General features: G+C 36.1%; 1 protein-coding gene across 1 annotated transcript in view; it reads left to right on the top strand.

Moving 5' to 3' along the window:
* Positions 1 to 23,789, top strand: part of dbf4b (DBF4B-CDC7 kinase regulatory subunit) — a 30,532-nt gene that overhangs the window by 1,463 nt on the left and 5,280 nt on the right. Inside the window, exons 2-10 of the mRNA XM_079851879.1 lie at positions 5,082 to 5,197; positions 5,324 to 5,452; positions 12,016 to 12,066; positions 12,708 to 12,774; positions 15,178 to 15,227; positions 15,317 to 15,353; positions 15,512 to 15,557; positions 21,713 to 21,850; positions 21,935 to 22,073. Coding sequence (XP_079708005.1) covers positions 5,082 to 5,197; positions 5,324 to 5,452; positions 12,016 to 12,066; positions 12,708 to 12,774; positions 15,178 to 15,227; positions 15,317 to 15,353; positions 15,512 to 15,557; positions 21,713 to 21,850; positions 21,935 to 22,073 — 773 coding nt within the window. The remainder of the gene's footprint in view (positions 1 to 5,081; positions 5,198 to 5,323; positions 5,453 to 12,015; positions 12,067 to 12,707; positions 12,775 to 15,177; positions 15,228 to 15,316; positions 15,354 to 15,511; positions 15,558 to 21,712; positions 21,851 to 21,934; positions 22,074 to 23,789) is intronic.

The following is a 23,789-nucleotide window of genomic DNA, read 5'->3' as shown; positions in this document are numbered from 1 at the left end:
GGGACCACGAGTAGCTCTGTCTTCGCAAGGTTTAGTTGAAGGTGGTGGTCCTTCATCCAGCCAGAAATGTCTGTCAGGCAGGCTGAGATACGATCAGCTACCGTCGGATCGTCGGGCTGGAATGAGAGGTAGAGTTGTGTGTCATCAGCGTAGCAGTGATAGGAAAAACCATGTTTCTGAATCACAGATCCTAGTGATGTCATGTAGATGGAGAAGAGAAGTGGTCCAAGCACTGAGCCCTGAGGCACTCCAGTAGCTAGATGTTGTGTCTTAGACACCTCACCCCTCCACGAAACCCTAAAGGACCTACCTGAGAGGTATGACTTGAACCATTGGAGTGCGGTTCCCGAGATGCCCTTCGTCTTTAGGATTGACAGGAGGATCTGGTGGTTAACTGTGTCAAAGGCAGCAGACAGATCCAGCAGGATGAGAACTGAGGATTTGGAGGCTGCTCTTGCCAGTCTCAGAGCTTCAATTACTGAGAGCAGGGCCGTCTCAGTTGAGTGTCCGCTTTTGAAACCAGATTGATTGTTGTCCAAGAGGTTGTTCTGTGTAAGGAAGGAAGAGATCTGGTTGAAAACAACTCGCTCAAGTGTTTTCGCGACGAATGGAAGGAGAGATACTGGTCTGTAATTCTCCAGATGTGCTGGATTTAGAGTGGGTTTCTTAAGCAGTGGGGTTACACGAGCCTGCTTAAATGCTGTGGGAAAGGTACCAGTGTGAAGAGAGGTGTTTATGATGTGTGTGAGTGTGGGGCTTGTTTATAACAAGGAGATACATTAATAGGCTAACGTTACATCACCGTCGAAATACAGCCTTTTGGGCATCTGGCCATCAAATGTATATATGATTAAAAAGGTTGGGAGGTGCAAGCTATAATATATATATAAAATATAAAAAAATAAAACTGACTAAAGATCGATATTAGGATCTAGGTCAAATGTAGATTGTAATACATAAGAATATTGTAGCGATATTGTATCCACCCCTAGTAGATGAAGACTTCAGCTGTATGTAATGTGTTATGTAAGTTAGGGCTGTCTTAAAAATAACAATTTCTCCATTTTAATTTACCCATTTTGATGAGCCAATATTGATTTTTAACCAAAGAATCGACTTATTTGCAGTTGATCCTTTCAAATTGTCAATATCGTCATGAAACTCAAATATTAAATACCATGAACTTGTTAGTTAGCTAGAAAAATGAACTCTAGAGAGCAGCATTTTGATATTACATATTCATTATATTTAACACTTTTTAAGACCGCTACCATTTCAATGTTTATATTTTAAAAAACAAATTTGAGGAGACAAGAAACATAATCATGTTGTTAAAAATGTATTATAACGTTATTATCATAACAAAATCTGCCTTTTGTGCAATTTAATTGTTTGTAAACAAATCTTTGTATACAAAAAAGTTTATTTCTTTTACTTGAGAAAATTTGCACTGTATGCACTGTACTAGATATATATCTAAATTAATTTAAATTGAATCAAATTGAATTGAATCGTAACATTTGTGTCAATGCCAAGCCCTAATATTATGGATTCCTTTATTATTTAATGTCTGTGTGAACCAGAAGTTGCGACCAACTTTTCAGGAAACAACATTTCGGAGAGGAAAGCAAATTTTAAGATTTTAATAATGTTTATGAAGACAAACATTTTTCAGTTGTGGAATAACTTGCATGTATTCATTTGTTCACCACAAGACTAGTAATGTTTGCTAACAAAATAGGGTAAATTTTGATTTTCACCTGTTACTTAACAGGTATAAGTGAGAGGGTTTCTTGTATAGTTTACAACATTGGTTGAGAGAATTTTGACATGTAGTGGAAATATTTCCGAAGGAACTGATATGCATTGGATTAAACCAGTGAGTCAACAGAGTTCTGTTTGATATTATTCTTTGATATTGTTTGATACCCAAAACCAGTTAGCACTGTCTATAGTCTAGTAGCTAAAACTGGCTACCAAGAGACCAGTGAAAAGAGCAGGAAACAGGAGATAAAGTGATGGTAAGAATGAGCAGAGTTTACTGAATGAATAGCCTAATCTTAGTTGTGTCTGTTTCAACTTTCAAGACTTCGTCTAAGCAGCACAAATTCAACATATTATGCCAAAGAAGAAAAAATACTGTTTCACTACATTGTCCTGTGATTTTTAAAACCTTAAAATTGAGACATTCCCTTTATTTGTGAAGGCAACACATCACATAACATAAAATGAAACAATAGCAAGCATTGCAAGAGCAAGCAAAATAACACTTCAAAATAATTTTGGAACTCGAGGAATTTGGGAATTACTCCTAAAATGTCATTTTATTGTTATTATTTTTTAAAGCTGCAGTCCGTAACTTTTTTGGGTTAAAAATGATCCAAAACCTTTTTTTGAGTAAGAACATAACCAGCCAGTGTTCAGAACTATCTGCTTGCCTTAGCTTGATTCAAAACGGTAAGCTTGTAATAATGCTTTTAATTCCAGTGGTACTGGTGGATTTCCGTGGGAAATTCGAGCATGTCTTTGCGTCACATCTGTGCACATAAAGAAGGTGTCTCGGCTAGTAGGCTATATTGTGTGTGAGGATGTTGGAGGTGGAGATTTTTAGCCTTTTCTCACAGCACTTGATATAAACTTATCAATTTGATGGTGGATCCAGAAATGTTCAAACGACAATCACCAGTAACAACTGGAGATTCACCCGTTGTAAAATGCAAAAGACAACGTTCGGACTTCGGAGTGGCTACAGAAAAAAAAGAGACTGCAACCGGGCCCATGTGAAAACAAGGATAAATATCGGAAGGGCATTAAATGTAGTCACACAGTGCTGATTAGGGATGTAAACGGTTAATCGATTATCGATTAATTGTCGACAAGGATTTACTCGATTAAATTAAATTATTGTCGGTTAATTGAACATTGCGAACGTGACACGAGATTCTCGCGGGCGGCGAGAGACCCGACACAAACTTGAGGCGGCAAAAAAGAAACCAAACATGAGGCGGTCAAAACGAGTGGAGTGGGAGCATTTCAAATTACAGAGCTGGCAACTCTCACGCATTCACCGTGAGACACATGCAATTGACACTTTTCACACGCTCTCACACCACACATCCATTTTCTCACGCACAGAAAAATCGCGAGGCAAAGAGGACACGGAGACCGACAGACAAGACAGAGCAGGTTACTTGATGATATAAAAAAATCTCAGCTCTCAGATTCTGTCAATTTTATTACGAAATTAAAACAATAAATACCGTTTTGGCGCTTGTAAATGTGACGCGACAGATCCCTAGCGCACGTGAACTGATCATCTCCTAACGTTAGCTAATAGTAAAAAAACACGAACACTGTTGAAAGATAGCTACAGTACAACTTACCGAAATGTATATATTCCTCATACATAATATCGATCAATCAGTGTTTTTCATCAGCGTGAAGAGGTCAATAAAACAGCTGGAGAACAATTATGTCACATTTACCTCAGGAAAGCCATTTAATGAACATAATATAGGCTATAGCACGTAGTTGGCAAGAAAAGAAATAGCTATAGAGAGTATTTTGCTAAATATGTGTTCTATATTACATATTAGATTTTTACTTGTATCATTAAATAAAGTTGTTATAATAAAAAAAAACGCATCATATTTAATTATTTTTAACCTTAAATAATAGCCTACTACCAGCTGATAGGGCTTTCTGTATGTTTACAGCATTAGGTGAGTTGTTTTTTTTCTTGAGAAAAATTAAGGCCTATCTTGTACCTAATATTTATCCAAATTAAAAAATTTAAAAAATTAAATAAAATCACAATAATTGAATTGAAATAATAAAAAAGCGTAGCTTACCAGAAATTGTACCATGTAAACATTGTAACGTTGTCACTAAACCTAATAAAATTCAGTTTAGTTACTAAAATGTTAGTGACAATCACAATACACTTATTGTGATGCAATTATTTTTTTACAATTATTTTTACAATTATTTTTTTATGTATTTAAATTTTCTGTGCATAATTTATTTTGTTAAACTACATAAATGCCATTATCTATACCGTATCCCAACTGTTACTATAAAACATCAGTTGAGCAATATAACATGCATTTTTATTCAGTATATAAGCAATATTTTGCTTTTTATGTTAAAGACACTATTGATACCGTGAGAAATTTACATTCTCAGGAATATAGCCGCTTATCAGTTAATCGTTAATCGATCGATAAGGTCAATCAACTAATGATTAATGAATTAATCGATAATTTGCATCCCTAGTGCTGATGTTGTTAACATTAACAATTTGAGAACAAAGTATAATTTGCACGGTTTGACATGATATGATAAGCGATCATTAGATTTGATCAGCGCAATTTACTGCAATGCTTTTTTTCCCTTAATTGGTCAGAACAAAAGTGGATGTTAGCTTACTTACTTGTTCAGATGACATTTTCCGGTGAAAATTCTTATGTTGGTCATACTTCCAAAAAGTAGAATCTGTGATTCTGATTGACAATATCCACACCGGCGCGGCGACTGACAGCCGCACATTCTCCTCAAAACATTGGATTCATCCACGCTGTGCCGTGCCGAGGGCACAACCCACGTAAAGTTGATAATTCTGTGAATAACTACAATTGCAGATTTCGAACAGAGATGGCGACAAAGAGGAAAAACTACGGACTGCAGCTTTAAATAAGTCTCTTATGCTCACCAAGGCTGCATTTATTTGATTAGTAATACAGTAAAAACAGTAATATTGTGAAATATTAGGCTATTACAATTTAAGAGAAATTGTTTCTTTTTGATTATAATTTAAAATGTAATTTATTGCTGTGATGGCAAAGCTGAATTTTCAGCACTTCAGTCTTCAGTATCATATGATCCTTCAGAATTGTCCAAGTTTCAAGTCTTTAGGTTTGGTTTTAGGTCACAAAACCAATAGGGTTTCTAGCATTTGCACTTTAACTTACAATAATAATAATAATAGTCATATGTAATAATAATAATTTAATAAAGCAATTCAGTTATTTTTTAAGGCCCCCATAGATTAACTAACATGCATGCTCATAAACTTGTTTCAGTTAAAAAAATGACAGGAGATCTGTTTGGTGGTGTGAGGAGCCAATCCTTCTACCTGCATGACGTGAAGAAACATCAGTCTGCCACACTCACTGACATCATCATCCGTCTGGGAGGGGTGAGAGATATCATTTGTGTCATTCATCTGTACAGGACAAAGCAAGAAATTGTAGTAATGGTTTCCTTATATGCAAAGTGATGTTAAATAGTGGATCACATTCTGTCTTTTGATTGTTTCGTATAGAAAGTAGACAGTTTCCTCACTAAGGATGTGAATGTGGTCGTGACGGGCACTAAAGAAGCTCATAGTGATTTGCTGGTGGATAGTTCATGTACTGCAGGAGGGAAACAATCTGGAACCCCCAAGCCTCTGGTATGTACCCAATCCCTTCATACGTTATAGGTGTCTTTAGCTACTATGTACTTACATAAGTGCATTGTACCTAACATTTTTGTGTGTTTGCCTGTTCATGTTGTATTGCAAAACAATTTTGCTGCTATTAAGGATACGGGTAAGGTTATGGACAGGTTTGGTGGTATGGTTAGGGTTGAAGGGCTAGTTCACCCAAAAATGAAAATGATTCCATAATTTACTCACCTTCAAGCTATCCTAGGTGTATATGACTTTCTTCTTTCAACCAAACACAATCAGAGTTAGGCCATTTCAAAAAATATCCTGGCTCTTCCAAGCTTTATAATGGGAGTGAATGTTATCTTAGGCCCGGTTTACACCTGGTATTAAGATGCGTTTTGATCAATTGGATCACAAGTAGACAGAGGGAGACACATACCCATTTACACCTGGTGTTTTTTTAATCCATCTTTTTTGTCCATTTTCAACCACTTCTGTCCTGATTTCTTCAAAGGGGAGGGTCTATGGGTGGGTAAATCTATGGGCTTTCTCAGATCTTTTGATATAGAGCTGGTAAGTCCCGCCCCTTCCGCTAATCCCCCTGGACCTCTAGGTTGAAAAATCGTCAATGCAAGTGAATGGGAGAAAATAATTATTTTCTGGTCCCGTTTGAATTTTGCCATGAATGTGAACAAATGTTGTCTGTGAATTTTTTATATAACTTTTCGTGTAAAGAATGCTACAATTTAGCGGGTAGAAGTTTGATACGGTTAGACTTTGTGTGAGAGCACTTTGTGGACTACAACTCCTCGCTGCTTTCGACGCGTTTGAAACGTCAACACCACTAGCACACGGACACTAGCTCACGGATCCCGCTAAACATGGCTGTGTCTTTGGTGCACTTCACCGCCTTCTTTCAGGGAGAGGACAAAATCGTTGTGGTTGGTGAAAACCACGGGTAAGTCAACTTTATGGGGTGACGTTACATAGGCGACATGTAGTCTTTCTCGTTATGTCTTTTCCACAACTGCTAGCCGAAGAATCATACCATATACTGTCAAACTCGTAACATGAAAAGTTATATAAAAAATTCACAGACAACATATGTTCACATTCATGGCACAATTCAAACGGGACCAGAAAATAATTATTTTCTCCCATTCACTTGCATTGATGATTTTTCAACCTAGAGGTCCACTTGGGGTTTTACGGATGGGCGGGACTTACCAGCTCTATAATGGACAAAATAAGCTTGTGTAATTTACATAAGAATATGCACGGAGACATCGGAAAAACATAGAGCAGCAGCTTTCGTTTCTGCTCTGTGGCCGCAGGACCTCGCCAAACGTGGTGCTTGCGTGTTAGAAATCAGGAATTGTGAGAGAACATTGTGCTTGATACGTTCAGACCAAACTTGGGTCTTCAGCTGACAAAGTTTTGCATCCGGTCGAATGCATTTTCGACTATCTCTGGAAGTGGTCGAAAGTGGATAAGCTCAAAACGTTTTAGACCCCATTTACACTTGTCTTTAACTTCATCCACTTGTGATCGGATTGATGAAAACGCATTTTAATGCCAGGTGTAAACAGGGCCTTAGATTTTGAAGCCCAAAAAAGCGCATCCATACATCATAAATGTGTTACTCAGTGGTTCTCAAACTGGGATATGTGAGGTGACAGAACAAAATGCTACCAAAATGCTAGTTTTGCCGTTCATTTAATTCTACCCCACCTTAAAATAACATTAAAGTGCCCCTATTATGCTATTTTAAAGTTTCCTAATGTTGTTTTGGAGTCTCCTACAACAGGTTTACATGCATCAAAGGTCAAAAAACTTTTTCATTTTCTCATAATATACATTTGCACATCACCACATTTTCAATGATTCTCAAACGACTCGTCAGATGAATCAGTCTCTCTAAATCCCTCCTTTCCGCCAGCTACTCTGCTCTGATTGAAAATTCTGCATCAAAATTTATAAGGAAACACCAGTACTTTGTTTAGGCTTGGTTTGTAGGGAATTACAAACCTGCGCACATATATTCAAACGCACATAACTATAGAAACAATTCTTAATGCGCATGTGAACGCCATCAGCGTTTATCACAGGTTCGCGTTTAAAGTCTGTGTAGAGAGAATGGTGTCATCTTAGCGGCCCCTAATTTAATAACAAATGATCGTTGCGACGGAAGCGAATAAATCAAAACTAACTTTAGCTGGAAAATAACTTTATTAAAGAACCGCTATAAAGCCAAAACAATCTCTGTTACCTTAAATTATACGCTTATCTCTGTAAAGCTGCTTTGAAACAATCTACATTGTTAAAAGCGCTATATACAGTACCAGTCAAAAGTTTGGAAACATTACTATTTTTAATGTTTTTGAAAGAAGTCTCTTATGCTCATCAAGCCTGCAGTTAAAAAAAACAAAAAAAAACAGTAATATTATGAAATATTATTACAATTTAAAATAATGGTTCTCTTTTTTAATATATTTTAAAATGTAATTTATTTTTCTGATGCAAAGCTGAATTTCCATCAGCAAGTACTCCAGTCTTTGGTGTCTTATGATCCTTCAGAAATCATTCTAATATGATGATTTGATACTCAGTTATTATCAATGATGGAAACAGTTGTGCTGTTTAATATATTTTTTTGGAATACTTTTTTCAGGATTCATTGATGAGTAAAACGTTAACAGCATTTATTCATAAAAACAGCATTTATTCAAAATAAAAACATTTCTAACAATATAAATCGTTACCATCACCTTTTATCAATTTAACGCATCCTTGTTGAATTAAAGTACTAATTTCTTAAAAAAAAAATAGTTATTGTTCCCAAACTTTTGAACGGTAGTGTATATTGTTACAAAAGATTTCTATTCTAAATAAATACAGTTCTTTTTAACTTTTTATTCATCAAATAATCCTGAAAAAAGTATCTCAGGTTATAAAAAAAATATTAAGCAGCACAACTGTTTCCAACATTGATCATAAATCAGCATATTAGAATGATTTCTGAAGGATCATAAGACACCAAAGACTGGAGTACTTGCTGATGAAAATTCAGCTTTGCATCACAAAAATAAATTACATTTTAAAGTATATTAAAAAAGAGAACCATTATTTTAAATTGTAATAATATTTCATAATTTTTTTTGTTTTTTTTTAACTGCAGGCTTGATGAGCATAAGAGACTTCTTTCAAAAACATTAAAAATAGTAATGTTTCCAAACTTTTGACTGGTACTGTAAATGAAGATGACTTGACTTGACTTGACTTGATTGGCCAGACAGCTCAGTCTGTTGTGATTGGTCTACCGTGTACAGCTTGTGTCGAAAACAAAAACGCTCATTGTCATAACAACGTCAGCTCTGCGTGTCCTGAGGCTTCCTACACCATAAACTAAACACAGTAACAAACAAAGACTCGATTTTACCATATTAATCCGACCGCGAGTCCGATGATGAAACATTGAAAGAACTAGTTATTCAACCCGAACCTCCATCGCAAGGACGACTCGAGCAGGACGTTTCTCAGTGATACACTACTCAGTTTGAAATGCATTATGAGGTGTTGCAACTGTAATTCCTCACCATCAGCATTAACAAGTGCATGTCCATCAAAAACCGATTATTTTACTTGTACTTATTTATTTACTGAGTATTTTTCTAATTTATTGCTGTGAACATGTGGAAACTGTATCAATAGCCGCTTTCCGACCAAGTAGTTCTAGGAACTTAGTTCTAGGAACTGTCCACTTCTAAACAGTTCTAAGAACTACTCTCCCCCAAACTCGGTTTTGCTGTTTGCGTTCGCACTGGCCAAGTGGCCATAGGAACTGGTAGGAGGGGTAAGGGAGTGACGCAAGCACGGTGACTTTTATTTTGACGGCGCGACGGACCTTTATTTTGGCGGCGCTGAGAACGCCAGAGCAAACAATGCTCGCATTCTCTGTGTTTATTTGTTAGCGATCTGTCTAACAGTACTGTTTAATATCTTATCAGATAGAACTGTTATAAAAAGTAGACATTATGTGAAAAAGGTTATTAGCCTATACCGTGTGGTTGATGTCCAGTGTTGCTAGCTGGGCAGATAAACATAATCATGTTTGGCTTGGTCCCCTCAAAGTTGCGTTGGATTTTCTCTTCAGCATAAAGGTTTAGAGACCCATCTATCACTGTTTTCCATGTTTAAACTTTGTATAGTTAGTTTATGGAATAAATATATAGGCTATAATCTGTGTGCTTACATTCTAGCTGTTTTAAAAATGGCGGGTGCTGGTGTTCCGCGTGCGTTCGGTCAATCAGCGTACACTAACGTCACGGATAGTTCCTATAGTGCTGGTTTAGACCCTACTCTGAAGTAGGACCTAAATTAGTTCCTACAAATGGAGTTCCTAGAACTAAAATCGTTCCTAGTTCCTGCGGTGCGAACACGCCGACATCCGGGTACTTTAGCCAATAGTTCTAGGAACTGTGAAAAGGTTCCTCCGGTCGGAAAGCGGCTAATAACAGTGCATACATTAGACCGAGCTCTAGCGTGAATGACTGATGTAACATAAACGTTGGTACAATTTTTCCTCAAAGTAGTGAGAACGACGGACAATCTGCATTAATAGACACAGTTATAGGTAATAGTCATCCACAACTGATTAGCAGAAGTATTTCAGTAAGACAGTAATAATGTGAGTTAACCAGTTAGCAGGAGACCTACACAATATAAAACTCAAAACTAAGTATTTTGAACATCATCTTTCAAGAGCAAGCGGTTTGGGAATCCTGCATTGAACTCTGAGATTTGAGTAGCAGTCGTCAGTAAAATAAAGGGAACACAGCAAAAGTTTAGGATTATACTGCTGTGATATCATGGTAAAGATGCATTTTAACCACTGATTCTTCACATGCTCGTCCTTGGGCAGTGAAAAAAAACTGGCTTTACCTTCACATTGTAGAGCACAGCGTCGACATGATGCTATCCAGTATCCACAGGAATCAGCTGCAGGTTTGAGGTTCAAGTTTTCCCTGGTGTCTGCGCACGCAATAAGTGGGCGGGCAATATACTAATGTTTCATCTTGACGTCACAACGAAACGGCTTATGACTCGTTTGAAAAACTATTCATTTCAGAGTCGACTCTTACTTTTGAAAGACAGTAACTTTATATACGGTGCACTTTCAGATTAAAACTTTGCGGGATGTTTTCATTCACTTAGAGCTATGTTACACACTACATGAAAGGTAATTTTCAAAAATCCATAATAGGGGCACTTTAAAACTGAGCATGTATTTCTAGCAGGTAAAATGCGATAAATACATGACATCCAATCAAATTACCTCATCTTTCGCAGTCAAAACAGCATCCACACAAGCACCATGCATATGATAGGTTTCATGCAGGGTATGCTGCCTTTACTTAGCAAATCACGCTACATTACTGCCGTTCTCGACAAGTGAAAGTGAAAATGACATGTGAAGGCCAAGTATGGTAACCCATACTCAGAATTTGTCCTCTGCATTTAACCCATCCAAGTTAGTGCACACACATTATGAGTAGTGAACACACACGCTGCAAACCGTGACACACTCAAAGCAGTGGGCAGTCATTTGTTGTGGCGCCTGGGGAGCGATTAGGGGTTAGGTGTATTGCTCAAGGGCACCTCAGTCATTTCCTGCTGATATTGAGAATCGTATCGAGACAAAGGTTTTTGTTTGTTTTTTCAAGGGGGGTTAATTAAAGAAATTAAATAAAGGATTAAAAGGGATGTAAGGGAATAAACAAGAAATAAGAATGGTAAAAGTTGTTCCAGGTCGAATTATATCCTAGTAGTGAGGTAATCTATTTAAACTCTTTGCAAATAATATTTTATTTAAAAATATGCACACATTCACTCTTGTTTCTATGTCTAATATGTCAAAAATAAACTTAACTTGTCTCCTCACATTCAGTTATGATTGACTCCATTTAAATTATCATAGACAGACTTTTAAACCACACAGAATCATTTCTGTGTTACAAATATTCAAATGATCACAGAAGAACTTATAGTTTGGATATAAACACTGGTACCTATGGTAGCGATCAAAATAGTGTAAATCACCTTTTGAAAGTAACTTGGTGCTTCAAATAACGTAATCATTATTGTTATCATTGTTACGCCACTAGGTGGCGACAAGTGACTCTTAAAAAATGTATTTGGCAACGCTGAATCATCCAGTAATGAAAAGTATTTATGAATCATTCATTCAAACTGATTTGTTAAAGTAATTTATTCAAATTAATTAAGCATTTTTAAATCCACTGCAGCAATTAATATTTTGTCAGAGACTCTAGTAAGTTTCATGTTATTTTGTTTAGTTGTCTGTACAGAATTGTGGGAGAATCGGGATCTCTGTTTGAAATACAGTTTATTGAGGGCCCTCTCGCACTGAATCCTGATTCCTCCCAAGGTCGCTTTTTAAAACCTGTTTTTTTTTTTGGGCCACATTCACCGTTGTCATTTTCCATACAGTGTATGAAAGCTCAAAGTTTGCACAGGGATGTTTAGTAGCTAATAATGGCTTTTAAATGTCTTTTCACCTCAAGATTTGTGGCAGTCGTGGAAGAGCGTTACTGGAAAAAGCCATCCACAGCAATGTAAGTCCATACCTGAATTTGTGTAGAAAATCCTTCTTTATTTTACTTTAATGCAATGTGTGCATTTTGTCCTACTTGTCATCTCAAAGTTAATCCTTCACAATCTTCAATATATAAAGTTTTAGGATTTGGAAAATATAAAACAATGATGTGACAGTAGGTAAATAGGTCAATTTGTGATGTGACCATGTATACTGTCTTGGACAGACAGTCAGATTTTCTTGCTTATATTCAGTCATGCTAGGAAACATTATTATCAGATTTTGCTGTTGTTATTAAAGCAAAAATGGGGACACCTTATACCAATACATTCTCAAATTCACAGTTTTTCAATATTCAGATTGTATCACTGATCATCATAACTATGTGTTATTTCTAATGAAAAATAATTGTATTAAGTTAGGGAAAAAAAGCAAAATATAAGAACATATAGTGGTCTATTCACTATTTACTATAGTGGTCTCTGCCTTTTGAACCCACCTGAATTTTGTACCAAATGTCTGGTAGCCAGTACATTTTTTGATGTTTCAAAACATGACTAGTATAATAAAAAAAACTGGCTGCCTTTCAGTTTTTTTATTTGTCATCAGATTAAGCCAGTGTTATTGTTGTTGACAGTTGAATGTTTGTTGTTGTTGCAGGAGAAGTATCAGAGCAGTGTGCTGGCTAATGCTCGCTCATGGGGAGTCAAGGTCTACAGTGTAGATGGTATCCTTTCATGTAACTGCTGCCAGTGAGCACTTGACAATATGTATACCAGTCACACAAGCTGCTTTTAGGCCATGTTCACACACAGCAGCAGAATACGGATGTCAGCCTTGTATTTGAGTCCTTAATACGGTTATGGGAGTAACAACCACATTCTATAACCAAACTCGCATGCATACTCACAACCGCATTCTTGGAAAACTCTCGCTGAGTGAACGCAACCGGACTGGACTTAATTGTTGTTTGTTACATCATACAGTTTTAGAGAGCCACTCTGCGCTGCACAAATGCTTTTTTTTAAAGGTCCCATTCCATGGATTATTTTTATTATTTAATAATGTTTCCAGGGGTGCCCTTATAATGTTAGTATGTTTTTTAGATCAAAATTTTTTATAATTTAGAAATAAAAGGCATATTTCCTAGCCTGATTTCATTCCCTGGTTTGAACACTCTGTTTGAAGGGGCGTGTCTGCTGTGAGACTTCAGAGTAAACGCCCTCTGCTGTGATTGGCTGACATGCTTGCATATGAAATATCTGGCATTACATGTGGAACTATCTGGAAAACTTTTACTATTACAGCTATTATACGTTTTTACTATTACAGCTATCTGGATTAACGAATCGTGAGAAGTTTTTTAAGTATTTAGATCTATTTCAATATAAAAGGTTGCAGTGATGATGAGCATTGAGCAGATGACAGTCTGTTGATCGCGTGAAAGATCTTATCATTGCAACGCAGTTCCTGCACTCTCACTAATGATTTCACCAATGCAAACATGAGGCATATAAATACTGTAAGAGATTCGTTGTGCAGTGTAACAGCGTCATTGATTTCATAACGAGTTTTGGCAAGTGTCCAGATAAACTCGCGCTGTGTCACCGACAGCAGCTTGGGCGATTGGAAAGGGATTGTTCTTTGATCGCTTTCTGTATATTAATCACAGTTTAAGTAAGATTATTTTCATCCTACTAAGAGAAACGAACGATGTGAAGAGTGATCGCTACTTCCATAGTAAATCACTACTTACCGCTTGCTGGAATATAGTTGAAATAGTCCCCTTCGTCAGTATGAAACGCTGAGAGAAGTCTGCTTGATATTATTCCAGGTTAGAAAAACAGTCCGTGGTGAAATGGACAGAGCAAACTAACAACTTCGAATTAAACTTTTGCGGTATCCGATTATAGATAAACATCAACCACGTCTGTTGACATTTCGCCATCAATACGCCTGTGTTCCTGTGGGCAGAGGTTACGGTTCTAGTGACATCACTAAAGAAGGAAGTAGAGGGGTGTAGTCCAATCCAGCCGTTTTTTGTAGTCAACTTCTGTTAAATAAAATATCTCGCTTGGCATTGAACTTTGAGCTTTATAATTTTACAGATATTATTTATACTCTAACAACAACATTACACACTAACTAAAGTTTGAAACATGGGATCACATAGAACGGGACCTTTAAAGAATTGACTATTTATGTTTCATGAACAAAGTCAAATGGTTTGAGAAGTATCAGCAATTTCAATATTCAGGTGTACTATTCTTTTCTTGACCCTGTGGCAACTGCAAAGCTTTCCATATGAAGTGTTGCATAAAGGGTATCACAATTGCCAATTGTTTTAGATAATCTTCAGTCAGAGGTCTGTCACATACTATTTAACTCTTTCCCCGCCATTGACAGAAATGTCCGGCTTTCCTTGTTTTCACTGTTATACGGTAGGGGGCGCCTCTTTAAGGCCTCTTTTAAAAGAGTACTGAATCTCCTGATCAAAAGACATGTGAAGTGGCAGCAGAAATGAGCGGTATCACATGTAAGCAGACACATATATAAAATAACGCAATCATCAATATTAAACAGTATATAAATCAAAACTGCCTAATGTTACTGAATGAAATGTCGATCCAGGAGGATCGGAACTGGATGTAGTCTTTCACAAAAACACAATTTTCTCAGCTTTTTGCTCAAAATGTAGCTCTTTTAAATGAAACGTACCCACATTTAAGTGTTGATGAAAAAGGAATGCATGAAGCTAGAATAAAACTTTTTTTTTTTTTTTTTTTTTTTTTTTTTTGGAATGTCATGAGGAATTACATTTTCCTGTTCAAAAGTTTACATCCCTGGCTCTTAAAGTAGTGCGTTTCCTTATTAAGCCTCGGTGTGTTAGCCAATGAGAACAGGGGGCATTTAAATATCAGTGCTAATGAATGGTCTTCTTACAAGAAATCAACACTAGAGATCACTATATATACAATTTGATTTTAAAGTTCAGTGAATGTGATATACTAATATGTACTCATAGGATTATGTTGTGGACCTCCATTATTAAATAAGCTATGATATGAGTTAGAAGCACATTATTTTCTTATGACTGTACTTTTGTTTTTTTCTTTAACCTAAATGACAGAATTTCTAAAGTTTATCAATCATCTAAATCAGAAAATGAGGACAGCTAAGGTAATGTACTGCACTTAATTTATTGTTTGCTGTCAAACATGAGTTCCTTATTCGCACAAACTGATTTCACACACTTTCTTTCCAAACAGAAAAAAAGCAGCAAACTTACAGCTCCTCATGTTAAAGGTTCGTAAACTACATAAACATGTCCTTGTTGTTGTAATTGTTCTAAAGTAAATATAAGACTAGCTTTCTAGTATTTTTTGCACACTTCTATACCTGAGAAACCTGAGTGTAGAGGTGGCATATGCTGTGGAGTGATAATACTGAGTGTCTTCACACAGCTGGAGTCTTGAAGGGTCCTTATCTGAAAGTGGAAGACTTCAGTCGGTGAGTTTTAGGCCTCAGTCTTATTCTCTTAACCCTATTTTCAATTTAGATGGTATTTTATACTTGTATATTGTACCTAATTAAATCTTGTTGTTGTTGTTGTTGTTGTTGTTGTTGTTTTTCAAATGTTAACTGAAATATTACTGAGGTTGTTTCAGCCTCTTGTACTGTGATCAAATAATGAGTCAAGATGATGTCAGTCATGGCTGATATCACTTTTGGTTCTTTCAATGGGATGTCTCAAATGGGATGTCAAGTCCTGTATATTACATTGTGTGTACAGTTTTTTTTTTTGTTTTTTTTTGTAGATCATACAGTGTTTTTAATAGGTCATACTGAAAACTGCAGAAATATTATGAGTAGTAATATGTTATTCCAATCACAGCCAGTGTCTCTTTAATTCAATTGGTAGGTTGTCTGTTGTCAGATTTTATTTTAATTAGATTATTTTAATATATATATATAATCAATCAAAATCCTAATAACTGTCTGTTTTTAATATACACAGTTAGATATATTTGATTGTTTGCATTGTGAAACTTTTTTTTGGTTCTCATGCAGCCCCATTAACAAGGCTAATGTTTCAGCTCAGGTCACTGCAGTTTTAGTAAAGTTAATTATCAAAATGCACGGCGCATCTAAAGGGCCACCCTGAGGCCAGTCTGAAAGGTATCTCTTCCCTCCCCTGCAGAGGATCTGTGTGCACAGGGCACCTCTTGGCTAATGAAAAGATCTATTGTGTTTAGCGCTGCTGCTGCTGTTGTAGACGTTGATCCTATATATACTAGATCCTGATGCATATGGGTGATTAAGCCCATATTATGCATTATACATTATACTGTACATATTACATCAACATAAAGACTACAAGACATACTACAATGACATATAAATAGTCAGATGAAGTAGCATGTCATTTTACTGTCTTCAGCAAAAAAAAAAAAACGGCAAGAAATTTTCTTAAATTTTCATTATTTGGCTGCATGTCAGATTTTGTCAAACACGTTTAGGGAACCCTTTACAATAAAGTTCTGTATGTTTACATTACTTAATTGCAATAACTAAAACATGATTAATACTTTTCAACATTTATCTATTTTGTTTAATGTTAATTTCTACATACATGATGTGAAACTTGATGTGTTATTGCACTGGTTTCCTGTCAATACTATATAAGTGGTATTGATTTTACTGCTGACAAAAAGTTTTCAAAAGATTGAATCATTTTGCAGATGTGGGCCCATATATTTTTGGATGTGTCAAGTTGCCAAGTTATTAAACTCAAAACACAATAGTTTCACATGGCATTGTTTATTGGAGGCTCAAGTTTGATCATGACAGCAACACTGATGAATCAGGCTGGTTTACAGGTGCACACACAATCCCTCTCCCTGGCTCTTACAAAGTTTGTGAAGAATGCAGTAGGTCATTACAATTGTGTTCAATATTACAATCACTGTGTTTCTGTGAGCATCACAATCTTACCTTATGGATGCTAAAACCATTCATTTGCTAGTTTTGTGGTTTATTGCAAGGATTTATTTTGGGATGCACGGATACTATCGGTATCAGGCCCAATGCTGCACTTGTGTACTTGTACTCATTAAAATGCTCCAATACCAACTACTGATTCCACACAGCGTGTACATTACAGTGCTTGTGACAAAGAAACACTGACAACAGAACAAACAGAATATTAAACAAATGAAATATTCACGCTATAGCTGCTATAATGCTATAAGTGACACAGCGGCACTTGTCGATCGCATCCCTTTTTCACAGACATCGCTGGAAAGTTTACAGTTCGGTCGGATATGGCAATAGCAAAGACAGTAAAACCTGGAGCATATGCTAACAATAACTTAACGGAAAAGAGAGAGAGAGCGAGAGAGAACTTCTGTTGCATGTTTTTGATTGTTAATCACTCACTCAGCACACGTGTGTCAATTGGATTAAAACTAAATCTTATGTGCAAGTAAAAACATGAACTGTTACATGATTTATGTATAATGAGTGGTTCCCTACATTATTACAGGAAGGAGGTACAGTAATCACATGACTGTTTTCAATACTTTTTCTGTGCGCAAACATCTGAAGAGCGTGCCCAAAAAGCAGTCTCTCAGATGGCACGCATATAATGTCTGCTTCCACGCACCTTGTGAGCTGGTATAGTCGCGCCAGTCCTAACCTTGCTTGAACGGACAAACTCACACAGAATTATGTCAAAATGCCTGTATAGGCATTAGGCAAGTATTGGCACAACTGGGTCAGTAGAAACAAGTTATCATTGAGCCCTGCTGGAGAGGCTCTAAATATTATCTGTGATAATAATATGAACAGTGAAAGTAACAGTAGCTCCTACAATACATTTTAACAGGCATAATTAGGAATGAAAAATAACTGAAGGAAATATCTATTTCCTAAGCCAACTAATTTGGTTCATATTCTTTTGGTTTCTCTGCCCAATATTTGTAAAAATTAAAAATGCAATGAAAATACAGGCATCGGTACTCTGTATCGGCAAGTACTAAAAATTAAAGGATCGTATCGGACTTGTTCTGGAAATAGTGGTATCGGTGCATCCCTACTAGTTAGTCTACACATCTTCCCCAAGTTAAGAAGGATAAAGAAAAACACAATATTCCACGCAGTGGTCTGTTGTTTTTTGTTTCAAGATGAGTTGCTCAACTGTTGGCAGATTAAACTCAACTCACAGTTATAATTCGTCATATGATTATGTCAGCTAATTGAAATATTAAAGGCTGAGACTGAAAGCTTAAAAATGTTGTCTTTGGAGGCTGTATTCAAAGGTAGGAAGGCATCAAGGGACGTCTGAATCCAATAGTTAGCTTCGCTACTGTTTCCTGAGATGCCTTCATCTGATAGATTTTTTGAAGGCAGTATAGATGTATCCTTCATTATCTTTGATATCCTGTGTGTTGCATTCCGTGACAGTTGATGTGACATGAAAGTTGTGGTTGGTGGCCAGTTTGTGTGTAAATGTACATTTTTGACTAACGTTTTCTACTTTTTATGAAATTTCTACCCAGAAAGTACTACTGAAGTAATTAAAAAGTCGCTTGGTTATTACCAAAGCTCTCTATTTAGTTGTAGATCATTAAACCGTTACACTGCCTCAGAAGTCTGTCCGAAATCAAGTCAAGTTACCATTATTTATATAGCGCTTTTTACAATACAGATTGATTCTGAAGCAGTTTTATAGTGATAACAGGAAAATAATGCAACCTAGTTTGTTTCTGCTGTACAGCAGATCTAGAAGAAAATAGTGTCATTCATTGTCCAGCTTAAGTAGGTTCATTGTTGATTAATTTCTGTTGTAAAAAGTTATTAATTTAGTTCATTTATCTCTACAGCCGATCTGGAGAAAACAGTGATGTCATCGTCCAGCTCAGTTCAGTTCTCATATAATGCTGTCAATGCAGGCAGATAAATAATATTGTTGAATATTAAGTGTCCCCAACTAAGCAAGCCAAAGGTGACGAAATCAGGCAACGAATAAGCCAGCGAGACTGCAAGTCAGCTGGCTAAGCTTTTGGACTAAACCAATGTTCTTGCTCCCCTGTGTCCTCAGTGAAAAAAACAATGTTAGAATTTGATCAGAAAGCCTACAGTTCCACAATAGATTGGTTTTAGTTTAGTTCCTCAATTGTATGGAAAATGCTTGTTGCTGTTAGTCTACTTAAAGGGGTCATGAACTGGATTGTTTTATTATTTTATAATGTTTCCTGGGGTGCCCTTATAATGTTAGTATGATTTTTACATCAAAAATTGTCATAATTTATAAATAAAAGCCATTTTTCCAAGCCTGATTTCAGGCTCAGATTTGAACGCTCAGTTTTAAGGGGCGTGTCTGCTGTGAGACTGCAGTGCAATCGCCCACTGCTGTGATTGGCTGACATGCTTGCATATGAAATAGCTAGTATTACATGAATGAACTCTCTCGAAAACTTTTAATACGTTTTTACTATTACAGCTATCGAGATTAACAAATCGTGAAAAGTATCGTTTAAAGCATTATATTTAAATCTATTCCATCACATGAAAGGTTGCAGCATGATGAGCTCTGACTGAGCAGATGACAGACAGTCTGTTGATCGCGTGAATAAAGATCTTATCATTGCAACGCAATTTTTGCACTCTCACAAATGCTTACACCAAATCACAATGCAAACACGATGTGAATACACAGTAAGAGCTTCGTTGTGTAGTGTAACAGTGTCATTATTTCATCACGAGTTTGGTAAGTGTCCAGATAAGCTCTCGCGGCTCGCGCTGTGCTGTTTGATTGACAGCTTGGGCGAATGGAAAGGGATCGTTCTTTGATCGCTTTCTGTATATAATTTAGTAACAGTTTAAAAAGGATTATTTTCATAATACTACGAGAAATTATGTGAAGTTGATCGTTTAGTCACTGATGCATAAACAGTATTGAACGATTTTAAGAGAAATATCTGAACTTGAATAATTACACAGAAATCACTGATCGCAGATCAGGCATTAGAATACACATGGTTACTTACATGTTGCTGGCAGATCCGTGTCGGGAAATTGTGATTGACTGATTTAATAAAGTTTAACCATGCTGGAATCCGAAGGAAGCTTATGCAGACTGTCTTCTTCCACAACCAGGCACTGCACAATATTTAGTAAACAGCATGTTTATTGCTTGGAAGTAGCTCGATCCGGTAAGCAATCATCATGTCGTCCTATGTTATTTAGCATGTTTGGGCGAATCGGTGGGCGGGGCTAAACAGGCCGTGTTGAAGTAGGCGTTGATCTTCTTTTGTGGAGGCGGTGTTTTATCCTCTTTGACGTCATAGTTCCCCACTTTGAAAAACGAGTCGTTTGCTGAGCCTGATGTCTATAAAAGCTTTTATTGGACTAACAAGGTAGTTTTCAGTTCTGAAACTTACAGGATATTATTATAGTATGATGATCTCTTATATGTCAAAAGCTCAAGGAAATTTTGATTTCTCAGTTCATCACCCCTTTAAAGGAATAGTTCACTTAAAAATTCTGTCATTTGCTCACCCTCAAGTTGTTTCAAACCTGTATGAGTTCGTTCTTCTGCTAAACACAAAAGAAATTTTGAAGAATGTCGGTAACCAAACAGTTAATGGACCCCATTGTCTTCTATAGTATTTTTTTCCTACTATGGAAGTCATTGGGGTCCATCAACTGTCTGGTTACCGACATTCTTCAAAATATCATCTTTTGTGTTCAGCAGAAGAAATAAATTCATAAAGATTTGAAACAACTTGAGGGTGAGTAAAGGATGACAGAATTCAAATTTGTAAGTGAAGCATTTAATAAATGTGGATGCAGCATATTAGAGTCAACAGCGTGTTAGAATAGCTTGAAATGTTCTTTATCGTCACATGCTAAATCTCAACTCAAAATTACTGCCCGTTTGGTACGTAACTGACAATTTAGTCATAACTTTGTCAGCTGCATAAAAAAATATAGATTGGTCTAATTTAAATGTGAAAAGACCAATTACCCCTTTACTTGTCAGACTAGTTCTTAATATACTGGCTTTATGAAACGGGTCTTTTGTTTAAAAAGCATGCAAAATTATAGTTATGCATGGTTTTCATATTACTCATAGTTCTTATAACATTTACATTTATGCATTTGGCAGACGCTTTTATCCAAAGCGACTTACAATGCATTTCTAGGTATACATTTTACATTCTTATCAGTTCTTGCTTTCCTTGGTAATCAAACCCATGACCTTGGCGTTGCAAGGGCCAACGCTCTACTGTTTGAGCTACAGGAAAGCTCAACAACTTTTGTAGTTATTATAATAATTACAATTATACATAGAATATTTTTAAATCAATTTGAAAATGAAATGAAGACGAAAGTTGACTAAAAGTGAAATGTTTTCACCAGTTACAGCAGGTTACGTGTTTTCAATACAAATATATAAATTTTAATGTATCCATTTGTCATCTACCTAATACTTTGCAATTTAAATGTTATGTTGTTGTTTCTTAAATTTTCAAAAACAAAAATCTGAGATATGAAGATATGAGATGGGTAGACTTAGTGTCCTCTAGATAGAAAATGAGATGACTTGTTCAAAGAAGCTTGTCATTTTGTTTAATCTATGATTTTGGTTTTATAAACAGGAAGTTCAGACCATTCTATGCACAGACTCTGAGTTTCCCAATGATGATTTACTCAGGCAAATATAGCCCTTTTGAGCCCCTCATTCCTCGTCAGTTTGGTAGAAGCAAGGAGGAAGATCCCAGCAAGGACAATTTCAGGTATGTTCTTTGCCTTTTGAGAAGTTGGTAATCAAATCTACATTGTCACTTAAATCTGTAAAGTGTTTTTTTTTTTTTACTTAGGAAGAAGGAAGAACCCACTAGCAGCTGCCATAAGTTGCAGACTGTGCAACTTACAGCAAGTGCCACACCCAAAGGCCCAACTAAGAAAAGTTCAGGCTATTGCGAGTGCTGCCACATGCCATACAAAGACCAGTATGAGGTGAATTAATTTGGTATTTTGTTTGCAAAAATTGTGATACCAAAAACATTTTGCAAGACGCTTTAATATCAATTAGGGCTGTCACTAATCCTTGATAAATTTCTCGATATAATCCTCTATTTCAATTTGCCCATGTCGAGTAACTGGCAAAATACCGGAAGTGGTACATTCCACGGACGGGAATCCATGAACCTCATCATTAGACGTGCGTCTCAGAGCGGCTCCGTTCACAGTAAATGCTGCTCCACGTGAACTGTTATTTACATGCGTGGAGCGCATCTCAAACTCCATCTCTGCATATGCTCCGAATTTGGTTTGCATATAAGTTATAACGTTAATCTATGAATGCAATGTGCGCCATTTCATCAGATTTGTAAGGTAAATAATTTATAAACCTACGCAAACACAGGTGAATACATCAATATGTTTCTAAATATGCATCCTGTTCACCACAATTTCAAAAAATAAAGTTTAAACCCTGCGCTGAGTTTGATGACCACATATTCTTATTCAAGAAAATAAGTAGACAAATATTAAAGATTACGTAAACATTTGAATTAAATATTGTTTGGCCAATATTAAACACTGATTTGATCTGCTTTAAAGTGTAACCACATCAGGCCACTGGCACCCTCTGCAAGCATTTCTTTTGTACATTATGTATTATATGTATTTTTTTGCAGTGTTCTATAAAACCCTATGACTACTTGCTTTTAATACTTAATTTGAACCAAATAGTATTCCCTCGTTGTTATACAGGTATATGTATTTTAAGTCATTTTAAAGTCTTTTTAATTACTATTTTAATTAGTTACCACCAAAAAAATATCAGATTACTCAATTAGTCATCAAAATAATCGATGATTACTCAATTACCAAAATAATCGTTAGTGACAGCCTTAATATCAATTACCAGGAGGCACTGAAATTCATATCCAAACTTGCCTATGATCTAATGGTGCAACGGATCTGAAAAATTCATGGTTTGGATCATGTATGGTTTTTGCGACACGGATCGGATAATTTTTCAGATCAGAAAGAAAAAAGTTAATTCGTTACTTAAAGCTCACTTTTGGTGAAAAACCACAGCAAAAACTGCTAGCCTATCTAATAAAGTTCAAACATTATTAAAGACAAGTGAACAGTCAGTAATAAAATAACAAATACACAAATTACAAGCATAAATGAATACTATATAACAAAGTTTAACAGAACTATTCAGTAGAGTTGGGCAGTATCCAAATTTAGATACCGTCAAACCTCCTCCCTATTTTACTGCGGTTTACGGTATTACCGTGACTAATTAAAAATTATGACGCAAGGCTCAGACGGCGTCACCAAACTGTTGGCTTGTGCCTAAACCGTTCAGAAACTGAAATTAACAACTTTTATTAGCAACAAATAGCAGCTTATAAAAAAGTGCAAATACAACAGTCAAACAGAATTAAATTAACATAAACACCCAGAACAGTTTTTGCACACACAAATCAATTAAATTAAATAACACAGCCGAACAACTTTTAATAACAACAAAGAGCAGCTTATAAAAAAGTGCAAATAGACCCACAACAGTCAACCAGAGTTTAATTAACATACTGTTTTTTCATAGTTTGGCTGGTCCTGCGACTTATAGTCAGGTGCGACTTATATATCAAAATGAATTCATACTGACTGACATGAACCAAGAGAAAACATTACCGTCTACAGCCGCGAGAG

This window comes from Squalius cephalus, assembly GCF_949319135.1.
Source record: "Squalius cephalus genome assembly, chromosome: 19".
NCBI classification, from domain to species: Eukaryota; Metazoa; Chordata; class Actinopteri; order Cypriniformes; family Leuciscidae; genus Squalius; species Squalius cephalus.
The sequence above is the reverse complement of the archived record's forward strand: the minus strand, read 5'-3'. Positions and strand labels throughout refer to the sequence as shown.